At 41.8% G+C, this 22,059-nt stretch overlaps 1 protein-coding gene across 1 annotated transcript in view; it reads left to right on the top strand.

The window, feature by feature from the left end:
• MAP3K20 (mitogen-activated protein kinase kinase kinase 20) overlaps positions 1-14,078 on the top strand; it is a 168,999-nt gene extending 154,921 nt beyond the window's left edge. The window contains exons 17-20 of the mRNA XM_068968128.1: positions 3,604-3,720; positions 6,464-6,538; positions 9,287-9,437; positions 13,303-14,078. Coding sequence (XP_068824229.1) covers positions 3,604-3,720; positions 6,464-6,538; positions 9,287-9,437; positions 13,303-14,003 — 1,044 coding nt within the window. The 3' untranslated portion in view covers positions 14,004-14,078. The remainder of the gene's footprint in view (positions 1-3,603; positions 3,721-6,463; positions 6,539-9,286; positions 9,438-13,302) is intronic.
• Positions 14,079-22,059: the final 7,981 nt, after the last annotated feature.

Raw genomic sequence — 22,059 nt, 5'->3', positions numbered from 1 at the left:
ACCTTAACACATTAACTTAATCATTTGGGTGAACACTTCATATTTCCTTTCTTTCTCTCCCAGCTTTGTAACCACCAGTACCTACTTTTTAATGAATGGATAATGCCCCTCTTGTCTTATAACCTCTCTGATTACAGTTTTATTACTTCTCTCGCTATCTTCTTTTATGGTTCAGGTAAAAGGCTTGCTTTAAGATAAGAGAAAAAGAAATTAAAAAATTAAAGGTCTGTAACCCTACATGGAGATCCTGTTTCTCCACATTGGATTTTGGGGAACAAGAAGCTGGAGCTGCAGAGGAGGACCTGTGACCACTTGTTATTTTGGTTGTATTGGCAAAGTCTTCCCTGGCTCCTTCTGGCCTGTGGTCAATAGCTGGTCCCACTCTGGAGCTCTGACAACCAGCCAGTGAGTCCATCCTGTACCTCCCAGTTGCCCTTCCCTATTGCTTTCTCCTCCAGCTTTGGAGCCAGGCAGCTCTGTGCTTTTCTAATCCCACCTGTATCACTTCTTGGCCAGGGAACCCTAGAAAAATTCCTTAATCTGTCTAAGCCTCATTTTTCTCAATTGCCTGATGGGAAAATAAAGCTAACTTGCAGGGTCATTATGGGTATCAAATAAAACAGCACAGTGTCAGTACCCAGCAAGACACTGGGAGCATGGTAAGCACCCCCAGCCTGAGCTCCCTCTGAAGCCCCTTCTCTATGCAGAGCTCCCCTCAGTCTCTGATTGGCAGGGGCCTGCGGTCACAGAGGTGAAACAGAGGGTGTCAGGCATTTGCACCACAGTTCAAGGTCTTTTAACTGTGCTTTTGACTAACTTCATTCCAAAACTTGGAAGGCAGAAAAAACAGAAGGAAGTAAACTCGTCATTTCTAAGGCTTTTTGTTCTAGCCACTGACTTGAGAAGGCTCTTGCTATTTCAGAGAAGAGTAATCATGACTCCAAAGAGTCATTTTCCTGCCCAGTTATCTCAGGGCTCACGTTGCCAGGGTAGCAGTGGCTCCAAAACAAAGAAATACTGAGAGATTTGTCAGTTCTGAGCGACTAATTTGACTTGTGTTAGCCAAGAGCAAGGTTTTCATGTTATTGAATAGAACTTTTCTTTCACTAATTGGCTTTCCACCTTGTGAACGTGGCCGGGCAAAGAGGGACCGTCGCCTCAGGCCTGGGCCCTTCTTGATTCTGCCATTCCCCTAGAAGCTTTCCTAAAACATAGGACCCCTCTAGCTTCCTGCTGAAGCCAACAGGTTTTCAACAGTCTCTTTGTTCCTGTTCTTCCATTAGTAATTGTGTCTGAGCTTGCTCAGGGAACATTCCAAGTCTGCTGGTGTGAAGGCATATTTTGGTTTCGGGGTGTAAGGTACTTAGTACATTATCCTTAATCTCTCAGAATCCTTTTATTATCTGATAACATAAGAGAGAAGATAAATTTATGATCCAGAGGTCAAATTTGGTGCACAGACATGGGTTTCTTTTTCCTTTTAACTACATACATAGTGTTTGTCCCCCAACATTTTTATTGCTGCATTTTTCTAAAAGCAAAGTTGAAAAAATGTAATGGAAATTCTTGCATACTCACCTCCTAGATGAAAACAGAAGCATTTTATTCTACTTGTTTTGTTACATCTCTCTATCCTTTGCCATCTATCAATCCTTATTTTTTGATGCATTTTAAAGTAATATGTAGATATCAGTATACTTTCTCCTAATGCACACATGTTAAGTATACACACTTAAGTTTTAACAAATACATACATCTTTATAGCCCAGCTCAGCTTCCCTGGTGGCTCAGTGGTAAAGAATTCACCTGCCAATGCAGGAGATGCAGTTTCTAAGCCTGGGTCATGAAGATCCCCTGGAGAAGGAAATGGCAACCCACTCCAGTATTCTTGCCTGGAGAATCCCATCGACAGAGGAGCCTGGTGGGCTACAGTCCATGGGGTCGCAAAGAGTCGGTCACAACTTAGTGACTAAGCAACAGTGACAATATAATCCAAACTTCTATCAGTAGAGCATTAGCATCCTTGGACACTCCCCTCATGTGTCTTCCAAGTCAATTGCCATCTGCAGAAAGCAACCACTTTTCTGAATATTTTCCACTGTAGGTTGGTTTTGTCTATTCTAGAAATTCATGTAAATTGAAGCCTTACGTTAAGGTGAAGTCGCTCAGTCGTGTCCGACTCTTTGCAACCGCGTGGACTGTAACCTACTAGGCTTCTCCATCCATAAGATTCTCCAAGCAAGAATACTGGAGTGGATTGCCATTTCCTTCTCCAGGGGATCTTCCCGACCCAGGGATTGAACCCAGGTCTCCCGCATTAGAGGCAGACACTTTAACCTCTGAGCCACCAGGGAAGCCCCAGTTTGTTCTTTTTCTTATACAAGATTTCACTCACTGTAATGCTTTTGTGATTTATCCATGTTGTTGCATGTATCAATAATTCATTCCTTTGTATTGCTAAGTAATATCCCACTCTATGAAAATATCACAGTCCATCCATTCTCCTGTTGATCAACACTTGGCCTGTTTCCAGTTTTCTTTAGCTATTATGATACAGCTGCTCAGAAGAATACCATACAAGTCTTTTTTCATTTCACTTGGGTAAATACTTGGAGTAGAATTTGTGAGTCATAGAGTACATATATGGTTAGTTTTGTAATAAATTGCCAAAACTTTTCCAACAGTGATTTTTACCATTTACACTCCCACCAACAATCCAATAGCTCCAACTCACAACCAAATTTGATGTTCTCAGTCTTAGCCACCTGGTAAATGTATAGTGGGATTTCATTGTGATTTTAATTTACATTCCCCTGGTGATTAATGTTGTAGAGCACTTTTTCATTACATCATCGTTTTACTGAAAATTTAATTAATGTACTAATATTTAAAAAACCAAGAGGTTTCTTATAAGAATCAGATATCCAACTTTTTATGAAACGTTTGAGGACCTGTCAAGACTAGGCTCATATTCCCACATGGGAACAATCAACAGAAGATGAGTGGTGGCTGCCCCTTTAGGGCAGTTACCCTTTAGATCCCCAGAGAGTCGAACCCTTCCCCTGATGCCTAACCCAATGGTTGGGCTAATTATCCATTGCCATATAGCCTCACATTTCCTGTTAAGAAGAAATGAAGCTATTTCTTGAATCTGTGTCATTATTAATACTGGGAAAGTGAAAGGTAGATCAAGAGAGTCTTATATTTCAAAAGAGTGGGAAGACCACATTACTTTGTGTCAGTGGGGAAATATCCCTACAGTGTTTAGCATGTAAATTAAATGGGTCTATTTTGAAAGGTTACAATTTAAGGCTCTTAGCTGCCTGCCTTACTCATTTTTATCTGCCTGGCCCCTTTAAGGTGTGGAGTTTGCAACTCCTGTTATAGAACACTTAGAAGAGATAAATGGTGTCTCAAGACTGCCCCGCCTGGGGGTTATTTAGGTATAGAAAGAGATCTAATTTCACGTTCTTTTATTGATAAGGAGAAAAAAAATTCCAATAATACTTCATTGAGAATACTTCATGTGTTATAAAACATTGAGTTTTTTTTTTTTTAATTGCTTTACTTTCTCAAATTCTATAATTTTTCTTTTAATTCCAGGACTGTAAGTGGAAAATGTATATGGAGATGGATGGGGATGAAATTGCAATAACCTACATCAAAGATGTGACTTTCAACACTAACCTACCTGATGCAGAGATTTTAAAGATGACAAAGGTAGGGTTCTATTTACGGCTTAAAAGCTTTTTTGAATTCACAGATATCAAACAAAGACATTAAAATACCCCAGTGGTATGCTTTTGTGCTCATGATGTTCATACCAGCTCAGCTTCAAGCTGGCTGTTGAAAGGCACATTTTATTTAGCAGATTGAGATCATAATAGTTTTTTGTTAAAATTCCACTTATGCTGTGTGAACCAAAAAGTACTACAGAAAAGTGTCGTTTAATTTTTTTTTAAACTTTCTTCTACATTTCTTTAGGCATATTCTGTCATTTATGAAAGAAAAGAAAATGCTAATGATGAAAATATTTACCTTGAATTTTTGGGTCATGTTAAACTCTAAAAAACTTGTCAGGAGAAAGATTTCTTGAATTTCTGGAAGTACTGGGATGAGATTATTCAAAAGGCACATATTGCAGTCTTCATGGTTTCCTTGAATTCACCCCTGTGAATTCCTGGAGTGACCGGACAGTATCTTACTACTGTGAGGTCAATAGTAGAAGCACACCCATTAAAACACTGAAGACAGACTTAGAAAAATGCTTAGCTTCTCTTCAAAATAATCATACTGAAAACATACATATAAGACTTCAATTGTAGAAGGTCAACCACTCAGGTAAATAACCACGATGTCAACAGGACAGTTAACCTAAACGTCACAGAAGGCATGAACTCTACTACACAATTGACTGCGTATTTGGTTTCAGGGAAGAAAATGAGGCTGGCAGCAACAAGCCAGGGTGCAGACACAAAGGGGGAAGTGAAAAGAGCCTTCAAATCCCCAGCACTAGACTTGCAAATGTGTTCCCTTCCCAGGCACGAGATTGCTAACCACCCAAGTGTAAAGAATCCGCCTGCAATGAAGGAGACCAGGGTTCAATCCCCGGGTTGGGAAGATCCCCTGGAGAAGGAAATGGCAACCCACTCCAGTATTCTTGCCTGGAGAATTCCATGGACAGAGGACCTGGCGGGCTATAGTCCATGGAGTGGCAAAGAAGTCAAACATGACTGAGCAACTAACACTTTCACTTTTAATTTATAAGCATATGCAAGTAGATTGACTTGATATTCTTTGTTGGATTGCCCCTGTGTACTGGAAGTTATGTTAGTTATCTGTAACGGTTATGATCTGCTTTCACCTTTCCCTTATTCTGTTGGGACAGACTGTGTTTTGGTGTCTGGGAGCCTGGACACACACATACTTTCTCTTTCCTCCCCACCTGTGCTGTCTCTGGTTGCCGCCGGTTGTTTGTGGCTTCACTGTCACTGAGAAGCAAGTCATTGCCTGCTAACGGAAGGAAGTCACTCAGAGCAAAAATAACAGGGTGGAGTTATAAAACTAAACATAGGTGTTTCTGCTCTAAGGCTATATATGCATTCCAGGGGAACTGTATCTTCTGCAAAATCATGCACCAACATTAACAAGGCTTATGGGGAAAAATAGGACTGGGCTGGACCATTCAAAATCTGTAGGACTTTTCAGCATCAATGGAAACAATAACAAATCCTAATTAAGGAAAGAAAAAAATACCAAGGTTGATTCTTGTCCCAGGAGAGACTAGAATTTGGCTCCACACCTAGTCAAACTTTGTCTGTTCCTCTAAGGGCCCATAGTCTTTCCTAAAAATCAATTTCTCTCCTCCAAGGGGCCTATGTCTCCCTCTTCCCTTTCCTCTATAAACATGGCATTTAATCCTGAATTCTTTAAATTACTCATTTTTCCCTGGGTATCTCCCGTGTATACATGAGGTATAAATGCTAATAAACTTCTCTTTGTTTTCTCATCTTAAAAAACAAAAAACCTCAGTTAAATCTCTACCAAATTTGCTTTGTACCCATCTCATGGTCAGCCAGTCATTTGCAACCTTAAATCTGGAATGACCTGGGGGGTGGGAAGAAAGTGTGGAGATTCACCTCTAATAAAGACCACTTTCATCTCACTTAAAATAGGACCCAAAGCATAGGCTTTCTTCATTACTCATTTATCTCAATGTAGTGGGGAATGACCCACCCACCCCCAGTTTCACTTGTGCCCACAACGTTGCTGGGTATCCTGATATAACCAGAAAGCAGAGTGGTTATGAAACCTCTAAACCAGCCACTGCCTGCACTCAGAAAAAGCACTTTAGGGTCTTCTTAGATTGTTAAGGATTTTTCTTAATTGTGAAAAAGCTTTCTGAGAAGTCTTCCAGATACAATCATGAGTTAATGATCTAATGATACAACTGAGAGATGCATGAGAAAAGAGAAGATTGTGGGAGACAAAAGCTGTTTACAAACATATAAAAGGATGTCTTATGAAAACCAAACCCCCAAAGATCAGACATTAGCATGTTGTGAGTAATCACATGGGAACCAACAGGTCTTTTCTAATAATCTGACATCATAGCATTCATGATAACCTGACATCACACCCTATTTACCAATTGTGTACAGCATGACTGGCCTCCAAGAAACCTATGCTGTAGCAGGGCAGGCTGTATTAAAGCAGTTGTTGTTGCTGTTTAGTCTCTATGTCTGACCTCTGTGACCCCATGGATTGTAGCCCGCCAGGCTCCTCTGTCCATGAGATTTCCTAGGCAAGAAGACTGGAGTGAGTATCCATTTCCTTCTCCAGGGGATCTTCCTGACCCAGGGATTGAACCTGTGTCTCCTGCATTGCAGGCTGCTGCTTTACCGCTGCGCCATCAGGGAAGCCCGTACTATAGCACTACACCTTTCTAACTTCTGTTTTTCAGCCCCCATTTGTAATGGAGAAGTGGATGGTAGGAATAATGGAAAATCAGACTGTAGAATGCACTGTCACATATGAGGTAAGCCTGGGTAAGGGGTAGGGGAGAGGGGGCAAGGCCATTGGCTTCACCATCAGTTTCTCCAAAGGGGTTTTTATTTGCTGCCTCAGGGTGTTTAGCGTTTATTGGAAGAGAAGCTATTTAACCAACATGAATATAGGGAGATCAATATAATTATTCTAACAAAGTAATGAAGGGGATGAGAACAGGGTGCTTACCTAGAGATTGAAGTAGTAATTCATTAATCAGTTAATCATTGAGCACCTTCTGAATACAAATGTATGCGTGTGTGACATACTAGGGATATGGAACAATGAGTGCAGGCAGTGGCTGGTTTAGAGGTTTCATAGCCACTCTGCTTTCTGGTTATATCAGGATACCCAGCAACATTGTGGGGTGCAAATGAAACTGAAGGTGGGTGGGTCCTTTCCCCACTACATTAAGATAAATGAGTAATGAAGAAAGCCTATGCTTTGGGTCCCAAACAAAGCTCTGCCTTCTTGGTGCTTCGAGTTTAAGGGTGAGGGTAGATCAGTGAGTGAGTCTTCACAAGGACAGGGTACAACTTCTATTACTACCATCAAAACCAGATTCCATATATTTAATATATGAAAAAAATTGAAAGATGTACAAACAAATATTTTAGGAATATTGGTTTAGAGAAACAATATATTTGTTTTAGAAAAACAAATATTTTAGAAATAGGTGCTATTAAAACTAAAATTCATATATTTAGCAAGTACCTACCAACAGGTACCATTCTGTGATTTGCTTGTTTAGTCACTAAGTCATGTCTGACTCTTTGTGACCCCATGGACTGCAGCACACCAGGCTCCTCTGTCCTCTACTGTCTCACAGAGTTTGCTCAAATTCATGTCCATTGAATAGGTGATGCTATCATTCTGTGATTAGGGTGGACTAAATCTAAATCTATACTCTCTCAAAGTTTATATATACTCCAGTGGAGGGTGATAGATAGTAAATAAATTAGTAATGTCAGAGTGCTAAGTGAGAATCAGAAAATAGTGAGACTCGGGGCATTAGATTCAGTGGTCAGGGAAGACCCCTCTTCTCAGTGTGAGGCAGCAGGGAACAGCAGAGGAAGGGCAAGTACAAGTCTGAAGCAGAGAGGACATGACAAGGCTAAAGAGGTGGGTGGGACCGAGCATAGCGCCTCCTGGGGCCAAGGTGAGGAGTTTGGATTCACTGTAAACACCATGGTGGCTGCTAAGTATTCTGCTGCTTTAAATGATCTAATTATGCTTTTGAAAAGAGCAAGATCTTCATGGTGGTGGAACAATCTGCTTCACAAGGTAGAGAAACCCTAGTTTTCTCTACCTGGGAATGGAATGGAGGGAAATGGTTATAGCAGAGTCTTGGCATATATGGAGACATGGTTAGTATGAATGTAGTTAGTATGCAGCTACCCTCAGTAGGACATGCCTTTCACTCATTCGCTCCCTTATTCATCTAAGAAACATTTAGCAAGGATTTACCATGACCTAGACACTGTAAGAGGAAGTTACACCTGTGTTATTTCAGTAACCTTGTGCAAATACTCAAAGGTAAGGACCACTGTCTTCATATGGCAACTAGGGAAAACCAGCTCAGAGAAATGAAGGGTAATCCCAAGGTTTGGGGGGTTAGTGAGAATCCGTGGGGTCACCAAGTTCCTCTGAGTGTGAATAGTTTCCAGCCTTCCTTGGCTGTTCTAGCCATTCCCTTCCCAACAGCAAGAGGAGGGAAGTCAGCCTCGAATGGACTGCATATGCTGCTGCATAGGGATGGTCTTCTGAGCTGCCACGGATTAGCATTTTAACATGAGAAGTCCAAAGCCTGGCCAGTCCACTTATTCAGGATGACCCGATATTGGAAGCCAGTTAGGATGACAGCAATGATTTATCCTCCCCAGCCAGGGTACACTGCCTGTAGGAATGAGGCCCCTGAGAAATAGCCTTAATTGTCAAAGTGTGGCTTGCAGGACACAGACCTAAATAAAAGAAGTCGACTGGTCTTGAGGAACTGGGAACCTGGGAATCTAGAGCCTGTTGGCCAGTCCCCAGTACCAAGGAAAAGCCCTCTCTTTAGTAAGTGGACAGTAATAACAGCCAGTTTTCATCTCTGCCTGCCTTAGCTCTGGAGACACGCCTCACCAAATTCTTCTCTTCTCTTTCTCTCTCCCCTGCTCCTCCTTCTCTCCTTCTTAGACTACGGGATGATGTGATAATTATGTGGGTAACAGTCACTTCAGAGCTTTTTAAAAAATATGTATTTGCATAACCTTATCAAATCCTAAGAGGTTCTTCAATCTAGTCTGATTTGTGGCACCTGGTGATGAAGAGGTAACGGGGCCCACCAACCTACCCATACTTACCCAGTTACTCAGATGACCGCAGGCCGTCCTGAGCAAAATAGTTGTCAGATTTTATTTATTCAGCAAAATATGTTTTCAACTACTATAAATGAAAGACATTGTTTTTCATTACTCATTAAACAAAGAGGTAAGTTGAGATTTACCAACAAATTCTTAGAGAAGACAACCACCGTTTTAAACTACTGTAGTCCACTAAGGAATAAAGTGGTTAAATTTTTTTATTTTAATCATATTGCCATATTGAGGGAAACAGTGCAAATATTTTACCTCGTGCATTATGACAGTGTTCTAAAGAGTTACCTTGAACAGATAATGATAACCTGATTTTCTTTCCTGTTTTATAAGCATGCATATATCTGATTGTGAGTTTCTCTCCCTATTTTTTTTTTTCACAGAGTGATGTTAGAACTCCAAAAAGCACTAAACACATCCATTCGATTCAATGGAGTAGAACAAAACCTCAAGATGAAGTGAAGGCCATCCAGCTTGCCATTCAGACGTTATTCCCCAACTCAGAGGGCACCCCTGGAAGCAGGTCTGACTCAAGTAAGTTAGCTGTGCTCTAGACAGGGTCCAAGGTGGAAATGTCAAAAGTCTCACATCGGGAATTAGGACCAGTCTGTAAGTTTATATAGATTTCTTTTTTTTTTTTTTTTTTTTTTTTGCTGTGTGTGCAGCTTGAAGGATCTTAGTTCTCCAACCAGGGATCGAACCTAGGTCCCCTACAGTGGAAGAGTAGAATCCTAACCACTGGGATAGGGAATCCTTATTTACTTATTTAGCTGTGTTGGATCTTAGTTGCAGCATGCGGGATCTTTTAGTTCAGGCATTTGAACTCTAGTTGCAGCACGTGAGATCTAGCTTCCCCACCAGGAGAAGACCTGAGCACCCTGCATTGGGAGCAGAGTCTTAGCCACTGGACCACCAGGGAAGTTCCGCCCATAGAGATTTCTAATATCATGCATGCATGCGTGCTAAGTCGATTCAGTTGTGCCTGATTCTTTGCAACCGTATGGACTATACACAGCCCAACAGGCTGCTCTGTCCATGTGATTCTCCAGGCAAGAGTACTGGAGTGGGTTGCCATGCCCTCCTCCAGGGGATCTTCTTGACCCAGGGATTGAACCTGTGTCTCCTGCAGGTCCTGCATTACAGGCAGATTCTTTACCACTGAGCCACTGGGGAAGCCCTCTAATATCATACTTCCTCCTATTTTTAGAATATTGGCTTTATACACAGATTATATGGAAAGTAGAAATTATGGGCTTGGAAATAAGAACATATTATAATAAAGTTCCATATTCAAGTAACTATCAGAAAAGATAAAAATTAATGATTATGTCCTATTGAAAAATATGTATGTATATTTATACACATATATATTTAATTTCCAAGACTGTAGATAAAGATAAGAATTATCTTCCATGTCCAGCACACATTCCTATGAAGTCACTGCTGTCACTGGGGCAACCTCTTGAGTCCTTAACACCACAGATCCATCAAAGCAAAAGAATGACAGGGCAAGCAAGAGAGAGGGCCGGGGGCGGGGCGGGGATAAAAGTGAGGGAGGAAGAAAGGAAAGGAGGACAGAGAAAGAGAAACATGAAATGCCTATGCTGGGTAGGGGTGATAATAATTACAGATGCTATAAAGAAGCCATTTAGACATGACTTAGAGTCAGACCAGAGAAGGCAATGGCACCCCACTCCAGTATTCTTGCCTGGAAATCCCATGGATGGAGGAGCCTGGTAGACTGCAGTCCATGGGGTCGCGAAGAATCAGACACAACTGAGCAACTTCACCTTCATTTTTCACTTTCATGCATTGGAGAAGGAAATGGCAACCCACTCCAGTGTTCTTGCCTGGAGAATACCAGGGACGGGGGAGCCTGGTGGGCTGCCATCTATGAGGTTGAACAGAGTCGGACATGACTGAAGCGTCTTAGCAGCAGCAGTAGAGTAAGATAGGCTGCCTTGTCGATGAACTGGTTGTTATTTGCTAGCTTCAGGGGAAAAGTTCTGACCTTCACCTTTGCAGACCCAGAAACTCTAATACAACCCAGACTCAGGCTAACAAACACTCGGGAGATGGATACATAAACCCCTGTGCAAATCACCTTTTGCCATGAGAAACATACCTTCCCAACAAACCAAAAACACATGTTTTCTGACCAATGCCTCTTCTTCCCAATAAGAAAATACCTTTGATGGAGAAGATGGCAACCCACTCCAATGTTCTTGCCTAGGAAATCCCGTGAACAGAGGAGCCTGGGGCTATGGACCATGGGGTCGCAAAAGAGTCAGACTCGACTTAGCAATTAAACAACAATTAATCAGGGTTCAAGTGTGTGTCCTTCCATTATCCAACCAACACAGCAGTTTAAATCCCTCACTTCCTACATTGTAATAGATATAAACTCTTTTAAAAAAAAAAGAAAATAAAATATCCCTGAGAAGGCATAACAGATTTCTGGTGACATGGCAACAAAGTGCCCTGATGGCTACTGTCAATGAGTTATGAGAGACCAAATTCTGTGTCCTCCACGGTGCAGACTGGCTTACCAAGCACACCAGGTGTTTTAAATGCCCACTGGCCAGGGGCCCCAGGATCCTGGGCAGTATTCTAAACCCAGCAACAAATTCTTTGACAGCATGCTAGACATGCCTTGCTTTGTCAGCATGGTTGATTGGGTTATTTTTCTTTCTCATTCTAAAGTTCTTAAACCATGGGTTTTAACGATACTAAAATTTACCATCTTCCATCACAAGAAGTCCAGGGTAGGCCAGGCTCCAGGTACAGTACAATAAGGCACTCAACCATGTTAAGGATGAGAAATGAGCCTTGCCTGGTTTCTACTCTGCCATCCTTAACAGGTTGCCTTGGTCCTCTGCCTAGCTCCTCTCACATTCACAGTCATTGTATAAAGATATGGTAATGCCCACAGGAAATAAGAGGTCAATCCCTTTCCTGTTCTCATGCTTGGGAGGGAGAAAGACTTGCTTAGAGGCCCCTTTGCAGACTGCCTTTCAGGTTGCTTTGGCCAGAGCTAAGCACCTTGTTCATTCTTAACCATGGCATCATATGTCTGGCTTGGACTAATCAAAGTCTGCCTTAGAGCTGGATGTGATTGGCTTCCCCAGGGCACATAGCTCCGTGTAGGGGGTTGGACACTGAACAAAATTGGCGTTCTGTTGGAAGCTAAGATTTCGGGGAGGTCCAAGCGAAGAGAAAGTAGCATGTGATGGTTGGCTGAAGCCTGTGAGCCTGAACACAGGAGGATGCCTGTGTCTGGATGCACCCCTTGCCTGAGAGGCGTGAGGCATCGGTGCTGGCAGAGGGAGTGGGCACATTCTGTTCCTCTCCAGAGCCCCGCTGGCACAAGCAGAGCTCAGGGAGGATGCCAGGGAACTCGGGATGTGGGCAATGCAGGCCCTAGGGAAGACAGAGAAGATCCAAGGTGGGATGGAACTTGCTTATTCACTGAAGTATATCGTTTACTAAGTGGCTGTTAATTAAGCATTTTCTTTTACTGTAACTTCTTCCTGTTTGCCACAAATCTTCATTTTTCAGGCAGAAAGTATTTCTTATTCCTGAACCTTGGGAATCTCTCCTCTGGAGATATAAACAGTCTTTCTTCCAACCTCTAGCTGTCTCAACCATTAGAACCCAATCTCTTTTATCCGCATTTAATGTTCTTGAGGATTTAGAAGTGCTGGTTAGCAAAAGCCTTTTGTTGACTAAACATGCCCCTGCCATCCAAAGACACTTAAACAGTAATTTCTAGAAGTGACAACATGGCTAAGTTGGGAAGAAGATAGAATTTAGATGCAGGAGTATTAGCTGAGTGACCATGGGTCTGGTGACTTCACCTCTCAAGCGTCAGTCTCCTCCGTTATAGAATGATATTATTAGTATTGACCTGAGAAGATGGCCCAGAGGTAAAGAATCCGCCTGCCAATGCAGGAGCCACAGGAGACGCGAGTTGGGTCCCTGGGTGGGGAAGATCCCTTGGAGGAGGAAATGGCAACCTGCTTCCAGTATTCTTGCCTGGAGAATCATATGGACTGGGGAGTCTGGCAGGCCACACACAGTCCGTGGGGTCACAAAGAGTCAGACATGACTGAGTGACTGAGCATGGTTTCTAAGATGTCAGGGAAGTTAAGTGATATACTGTAAGAAAAGCCTTTGAAACAGTGCCAGCATATAGCATACATTTGGTAAGGATAAATGCCCTTATTTTTTTTTAATAAATATTTATAATAAAGGAAATGTTTTGATATCTAGCCTAGAATTATGAATGGTAACGCTTAGAGCTTCCCAAAGAGGTTTGAAATTTTGTGAGACAGGCTTATGAATTAGGCATGCAGCTTTACTGTGGCTTCAAAGATGCCCATTTCCATTTCTTCCACAGGCGCTGATTGCCAGTGGCTGGATACGCTGAGGATGCGGCAGATGGCATCCAACAGTTCCCTACAGCGCTCCCAGAGCAACCCCATCCTGGCGTCCCAATTCTTCCCCTATATCAATGACCAGGACTCCTATGCAGCTGCGGTGAGGCGGACCCAGGTGCCCATTAAGTATCAACAGATTACACCTATAAACCAGTCCAGAAGCTCCTCTCCTACTCAGTACGGACTGACCAAAAACTTCTCTTCTCTGCATCTGAACTCCAGGGATAGCGGCTTTTCCAGTGTTAATACTGACGGCTCTTTAGAGAGGGGGCGATACTCTGGTAGAAGCAGGAACAAATACGATCGAGCTAGTCACTCACTCAATTCTTCTCTGAGAGGAAGACACAGTGGGAAAAGTCAGCACTCCACTCCTTCAAGAGAAAGATATTCTGGAAAATTCTACAGGGTTTCTCAGTCAGCCCTCAATGCTCACCAGTCACCTGAGTTCAAGAGAAGCCCAGATGCCTCCCATCAACCCAGAACCATCCCAGGGATGCCTTTGTGCACTGACACGGACTCACAAGCCAGTGAGGAGGAGAGCAAAGTCAGCGAAGGGGGATGGACAAAGGTGGAGTACCGCAAGAAACCCCGCAGGCCCTCCCCTGCCAAGACCAACAGAGAAAGGCCCAGAGGAAATTTCCGAGGAAGGAGAAACTTTTGACGAACTGAACTAGTTGAGCTCTTCTTAGTATTTTTTTTTTAATGTAATGGATTTTGATAATGTGCTGCCTTCACACAGAATTAACGAAAGACGATGTTTCCCTTCCGGGGGTTTAGAAAATACCTTCTAAGAGAGCCTATAGCCAAAACAAGGCCAAAATTGTGGATGTTGGTTGTCCATTGTTAAGTAACTGGACTTAAAACATAACTATATATATTTTATTCCCCTGAATTAACATCTTTAGAGAAGGGAATATACCATTGTATTACCCTAGCCACTGCTTTTCTGATTAGCAGGGCCTGGACTAGGGTGAACTTAAATGCAGAAAAACTTAGCTTAAATAGGGCGGTCATCTTGGGTGCAAAATTTAAGGGGGAATTGAAGAGCTCAATAATCAAGATTAATAATATTCTAGTGCAATATTTAAATAATATTCTAGTGCAATATTTAAATAAATGAAAATTAATGCAAAAAATTGTGATAAACAAAAAAATCGAGATTCTGGAGAAAGACAGGATCAGTATTACTGGTTTTTCCTTTTGTCTAAGGCTCCAGTATGGCTTGGCAAGACAGTTACTGATCCTGTCTTTATTTAAAAATCTTATATTAATATTTTGTTCATCATGTATTTTTTGCATTAATTTTCTCTTTAAAAAATATTGCATTAAAATATCATTTATTTTGATTACTCAGGTGGTGCTTTTTTCATGCTTCCTTAAATTTTGTACCCAAGGCAAGTGCCTCACTTGCCTTACCCAATCTCCACACAGCCGGTTAGTATTTATTTTAGTAAGTCATTTGGGTTTTTATCTTAGTTAGAGCTGAATTGACTTGGCTTGTCATTTTTAGGCGATAAGAAAGGTTATTGGACTTAATGTTGATCATAATGCCACATATCATTCCATGAGACTCATCAGAAACCAGAAATCTAAACTGCTTAGGAGATTTGTGGTTATTTCTTTCCCAAAGCTCCCAGGGATTGCAATCAAATATTATTTTCTACATTTTGCCAAAGGAGGAGCCAAGAGGGGAAAACGAAGGTCTGTAAAGTCCTCTTGGGATGTCAGAACTCTAAAATCTAAAAGAAAACAGACACAGAACAGGATGATAACATCACAAGCTAAAAGTCAGAGAAATTTAAAATTACTATCATCCTTGTTAGAGCAAGACAGTAAATACCATCCTTGTAGCAAGAAAGCTGTAAGCAGTTGGGGGTAAAGAGGTGAATGGTATGGGTGGGAGGAAGCTGACTGCAGTTTAGGACAGGCATTGTGGAATCTGGTTTGGGAAATCCTACATATTTTTACAAATCAAAGAAGCCTGGTGGCAACAAACGTACTATATGTCAAACAAATAAATGTTATTTTCAGTACATTCTGAGTTTCAATTCAACATTCACCAGCTCTGAATATCAACTGTTCTTTGCCCTGCGTAGAATTCTCAGTGCTCTGTAGAAATCTGATTCTGGGGAATTGCCAGTGTTGGGGGTGGTTCTCTTTTAATAGAAACCAGTCATCAAGTACAAGCATGTATTCCCAGAGTAACTGCCCTGCTCTAAAACGGTCCTTGGGGCCTGGGGTTGGTTTGGGCAGCATTAAAGAATCCCATGGATAGAGGAGCCTGGCAGGTTACAGTCCATGGGGTCGCAAGGAGTTGGACACAATTTAGCAACTAAACCACCAACACCACCACAAAATCTAGGTTATGGGAAACAACTTTACCTGTGTGGAAAGTTGTGACCTAACCATCAATCCAACAACTCAGTTGTATAACCCTTATTGTTTAATACCTGCATTTACAAGCAAAAGTGATGGGAAATAGTGACATTAGGCACCAAGGTCCTCTTTTCCACTGTGGATGACCAACTTCTCCAAGGATTTAAGTTCCAGTATGATCCTTTCTCATGAAGTTTATATCAACTACATCTGTTTTCAATTATTTTTCCCTTTGTCCTTTGTTCATGTTTAATTTTTTTAAGAGGGCTAATACAAAGTATGCTATCTTCATAGCATGCTGCTTCCAAATAAGCAATAAAATACTTTCTTTGATTAGGATTTTTGGGTAAGTAGCCAAATGCAGTCTTAACTGGGTCACTCTGATGGAACATGGAGTATGGATTTAATTATTAAACAAATGGTTCATTCTGAGGAATTATTTAAGACTCTAGTTTAAAAGGTGTTATGCCAATAATTGCTTGTTTCATGCTTTCTCCCTTCTTGCTTTCCTGACCTATTCGTTGGAGAACCCAACCTGGTAGTAAAATGACTCAATGACCTCATTCCTAGTTAGTGCAGTAGCTAATCACAAAGAGGTTATTCCAACACTGTACAAAACTGACCACCTCAAAAGATCTCATGAAAAAATTCCTGTCCCCTCAATGCTCCTAGTCAAAACCAAAATACGAACATCTGTGGTCTACTTCTTGGTTGAAGGAAATTATTATTATTAAAGAAATAATAAGGGTGGATGTTATTTTTTTCCTAATGATGCTTATTCATCAAAAACTGCTTGCCATGTTGCAAGATGAATGTAAGTGAAGAACAGAACAAGGATTAAGAGGGTTTTTTCCCCATCAAGTTAAATCAGTTGCAAGAGGCTGATGTTAATAGCAACAACAATCAACAGTAAAAAAAAAAAAAAAACCCAACAATAATGAAAAACTACCAGGGATATTTTAAGAGGAAAAAATCATAGTAGGAACAAATCAAGAAACTATATCTTGAGTTAGGCACCTGTAAGTGTGGGAGTGTGGCAGACCCTCAGTAAGCTTCAGATCAAGTCTGAAACACCTGAATCTGTACTGGTTGCTACCAAAGAGGCAGGCATTACTCCAGGCATTGCTCAGGCAAAGCATGATGGTTTGCTCTCTGCATGGTCACTAGATAGCAATTCTACAGCACTGACCTGCATAATTGAATAATCCCACATATGTAAAGGAGAACTGGAGATTACTTACCAAAGATACTTTAGAAATATATATAACCTGGTCATTGTTTTCAACTAATTCCTGAATAGTATTCATAAAAATTATAAAAATTAAACTGCAGTGTTTAAAAATATTCATAGTAAAATTTAGAACAGTAAAATCTGGGATAATTGGATGAAGACACAAAAGACTCACAGTGGCAGAAGTGATAATGGGTAGAGTATGAACAACAGAAAAAATTATATATAAAATCTTCATTGTAAAACTTATATTGAAAAGAACTAATCCCATGGGGGGAAATCAGTACAATAAAAATTAATATAAAAATGGGAAATAATTTTATTATGTTGGATAGAATGCATGTGTGTGTGCTCAGTTGCTCAATCGTGTCCAAACTCTTTGCAATCCCATGGACTGTAGCCCACTTGGCTCCTCTGTCCATGGGATTTTCCAAGCAAGAATACTGGAGCCAGTTACCATTTCCTTCTCGAGAGGGTCTTCCCAAATGAGGGATCAAATCTGCATTGGTAGGTGGATTCTTCACCAGGAAAGCCCATTAGATGGAATATCAGGGAATTGAATTGGCATAATGACATGCAGAATACATCATGAGAAACGCTGGGCTAGAAGAAGCACAAGCTGGAATCAAGATTGCTGGGAGAAATACCAATAACCTCAGATATGCAGATGACACCACCCTTATGGCACAAAGTGAAAAAGAACTAAAGAGCCTCTTGATGAAAGTGAAAGAGGAGAGTGAAAAAGTTGGCTTAAAGCTCAACATTCCGAAAATGACGATCATGGCATCCAGTCCCATCACTTCATAGCAAATAGATTGGAAAACAGTGGAAACAGTAGCTGACTTTATTTTTCTGGGCTCCAAAATCACTGCAGATGGTGATTGCAGCCATGAAATTAAATGACGCTTTCTCCTTGGAAGAAAAGTTATGATCAACCTAGATAGCATATTCAAAAGCAGAGACATTACTTTGCCAACAAAGGCCCATCTAGTCAAGGCTATGGTTTTTCCAGCAGTCATGTATGGATGTGAGAGTTGGACTATAAAGAAAGCTGAGCACCGAAGAAATGATGCTTTTGAACTGTAGTGTTGGAGAAGACTCTTGAGAGTCCCTTGGACTGCAAGGATATCCAACCAGTCCATTCTAAAGGAGATCAGTCCTGGGTGTTCATTGGAAGGACTGATGTTGAAGCTGAAACTCCAATACTTTGGCCACCTCGTGCGAAGAGTTGACTCACTGGAAAAGACTCTGATGCTGGGAGGGATTAGGGGCAGGAGAAGAAGGGGATGACAGAGGATGAGATAGTTGGATGGCATCACAGACTCAATGGACATGGGCTTGGGTGGACTCCAGGAATTGGTGATGGAAAGGGAGGCCTGGCGTGCTGTGGTTCATGGGGTCGCAAAGAGTTGGACACGACTAAGTGACTGAACTGAACTGAACTGAATGACATTCTTCCTTAACACAAACATTTCCCAGTAGTTATATATAGTTCTGATCACATTTTATCCATAAATAAGTGTTTAAAAGTCCAATGGGGAAATACAACTAACCACCAAGAATTCATCAATGGAATGGCCACAAACACCACAATACCTCCCAGGGCTGAAAAGCATGCATATATCTCAGACCAGAGACATGAAATGATGAGTCTTCTAGAGGTGGTGGAAGGGTTAGGAGGTGGGTTTGGGGACAGACAGAGGTGGTCAGCCTTAGAAGCCCAGAATCAGGCAGTCCACAAAGGAAAAGTTTAGCCATACTATCTGCACCAAGCCTTCACACAGGGCATAACATGCCCAATCACTCCTAGAGACCAGTAAGCATCACATCATTGTCCAGCAGAGCCTTTACCAGACTGGTGTAAGAGTCTACTTGGTTCAGATCAGATCAGATCAGATCAGTCGCTCAGTCGTGTCCGACTTTTTGCGACCCCATGAATCACAGCACGCCAGGCCTCCCTATCCATCACCAACTCCAGGAGTTCACTCAAACTCATGTCCATCAAGTCGGTGATGCCATCCAGCCATCTCATCCTCTGTACTTGGTTAGGGAAATATAAACCTGTTGTGGACATGGTCATTCGATCGGGCTCCTGCTTGCCTTTTCTGCATCACTGTCTGCTTCTCCCCACAGCAATCAAACTGAAACGCTGCTATATTCTCCCTTTTCCTCAAAACTCCCTCCATCCAGCTTCCTCTGCACTGTCTGGCTGAGTTAGCCTTTAGCTCCCTGCTAAGACCTTGCTTCCTCCAGGAAGCCCTCCCTGATCCCCAGGCCTAGGTCAGGCTCATCCTCATGTGTTCACACAGGACCTTGTGGTTAATCAGATGTATCTCCCTTTGTTAAAAATCATCCCAAAATCTGTTCCTCTGTACTCCTTCATAGATCATCAGTGTTATTTCCAACACACAATTGGTACTCAATCTGTTTACTGAATGCATACATTAATTGGCAAATATATTGATCAGACTAAGAAACCACTTCAAATCATCTAAATTCTTGTTCTAATCTCATGCTCATTAAGTAACCTTAACAGGATTCTCCAATTTGCCTTACAGTTACATTTCTAGTATTGAAAAAAACTACCATTCTGATTTTATACATCAGTCTCTCATGAGTTTTGCTAATGTGAATTGGCCCCTGAGAACAACTCTGAGACACTGATTTGATTTGGGGGCTTATTGAGAATTCCTTGGTGATCCAGTGGTTAGGACTCAGCAGTTTCACTGCTGTGGCCCAGGTTAAGTCCCAGATTAGGGAACTAAGATCCTGCAAGCAGCGTGGTGCTGCCAAAAAACAAAAATGGGGATGGGAGGGCTTATAAGTGAGAGCAGATTCTGGGTGTGCCAAGGCCCCCAAGGAAAGGCCAGCCTGATTTTCCCCAAGAAGTAACCCCTTGTGTTATAGCAAACTATGCTCATTTTCCATTTTGAGTTTTTGTACCTAGTACAGCACAATAAATACCAGAACTCAAGAAATGCTTGTCACAGGAATAGAAAAAGAACTAAAATATTGTGTATGTTCAAGAAATTCACACAGAGACATTGTCTTTTCAGACGCTGATAGAACCTCATTATATAGCTTTTCTTTCCAGAGGCCCAAAGGGTGTTGTTGTATTTTTGTTTTGTTTTGCCTGTGCTTCGAGACTTGTAGGATCTCAGTTCCCCAACCAGGGACTGAACCCCAGGCCAGGGCAATGAGAGGGCCAAATCCTAACCACTAGACCACCAGGGAACTCCTCCCAAAGTCCTTTTTTTTTTAATGACTATTAGTTTTTCCTGATTCCGGTGCTCTCTACTATCCTGTTGTGCCTCCTTCTAAAAGTATGTAAAGTTTTCCTGAAAGTCTGGCCTGGCAGTTTTCCTTTCTCATAGCCATGGGCACCAGGTGCCCTCCTGATGCCTGATGGTGCCTGTTCTGGCTGAGACAGGGGATGGCTTAGCCTTGGTGCAGGGACAATTCAAGATTTGTCAGCTGGTTGTGGCTGATTATCAAGATGTCCAAACCAGCTCCTTTGCTATGTGTAAGCAATTTAATTTTGTGCCTAATTTTAATCTGCAGTGTACTGTATGTCTCCATCTGCTGTGTTAAAGGATTCATTAGCATTTAAAGGGGGAGCTGATGGTATTGATCACTCTTATTAAAACCAAAAACAATCACGCAGCAGTAACTGATGAGCATTCTCTTCGACCGCTGAAGTCACAGCCAAAGTTTATGTACTTGAAACTCTGGCAGAAACAGAAAATGTGATAATAAAGCAGAGAAATCAAAGTGGCATCTGTTTTATGCATTTATGATTTGCCACTATCCCCAGCCACCCTAGCTTTTCAGATTATGAGCTTCTTGAAGATAGGAAACTTCATTTTTTCCTTCATTTCTACCACCTGGCACAGTGTCTGGCAGAGAATAAGTTCTCGATAAATTTTCTGATAAGAATAAGTTAAGGAATAAAGATGAGATGTATATAACCAGTGCATGTTATACAAATACTCTATAAGAACAACTGTAATTTTCTTACAGATGTTCTAATAGTTGTGTATTGCTATTTAACAAATTGGGCTTCCCTGGTAGCTCAACTTGTTAAAGAATCCGCCTGCAATGTGGGACACCTGGGTCTGATCCCTGAGTCAGGAAGATCCCCTGGAGGAGGGCATGGGCAACCCATTCCAGTACCCTTGCCTGGAGAATTAAGGACAGGAGCCTGGCGTGCTGCAGTCCATGGAGTTGCACAGAGTCAGATGCGACTAAGCACAGCACAGCACATAAAATAAATCACCCCAAACCCTAGTGTCTGAAAATAAGAATAAACATTTGTTATTTCACGTAATTCCTGTAGTTCAGGAATTTAGGAATAGCTTAGCTGCCTGGTTCTGGCATGGGTTTCTGATGAAGTGTCTGTCAAGATGTTCACAGGAGCTGCATTTATCTGAAGGCTTGACTGTGGCTGGAGGTTCTGCTTCCAAGACAGTTCTCCCATATGGAGCTGGTTGTTGGCATGGGACCTCAGTTGCTCCTCATGTGGACCTCTGTATATGCTTAGGTATCTCTATGACATGATGCTTGGATTCCCCTGCTGAGAGAGATCCAAGAGAGTATGGTGAAAGCCACAGTGTATTTTCTGAAGTCACAACCAAGACTTCCCTGGTGGTCTAGTGGCTAAGACTCCACACTCCCAATGCAGCGGGCCCACATTCAATCCCTAGTCAGGGAGCAAGATACATCCACAACTAAAGATCCTGCATGCCACAGCTAAGACCCAGCACAGCCAAATAATAAATAAATATTAAAAAATGAAAATGGAAAAGAAGTCTGGCACGTCCCATAACATCCTGTTGTTTACACAGGTCAGCCCTATTCCATACGGGAGGGATGGCACAAGGGTGCAAATACCAGAAGGTGAGATCACAGGGCTGCCTTGTAGGCTGGCTACCTCAGACATCACTAAAATCTCTGTACCCCCCTATTGTAAATGGCTGTCTCTTCTGAGCTTTGCCTTTCCTGCCTTCTTTATATTGTCTCACAATCTAAAATTTGAACCTGAGCAGACTTCAACGGAGTGTAACAGCTGGAAGGCATCTTGAAGACCATCTCCTGAAGTTCGATGTCCTCA

Source organism: Capricornis sumatraensis, chromosome 3 (genome assembly GCF_032405125.1).
Source record: "Capricornis sumatraensis isolate serow.1 chromosome 3, serow.2, whole genome shotgun sequence".
Lineage (NCBI taxonomy): Eukaryota > Metazoa > Chordata > Mammalia > Artiodactyla > Bovidae > Capricornis > Capricornis sumatraensis.
Note: the sequence above shows the minus strand (reverse complement) of the source record. Positions and strands in the feature narration are given on the sequence as shown.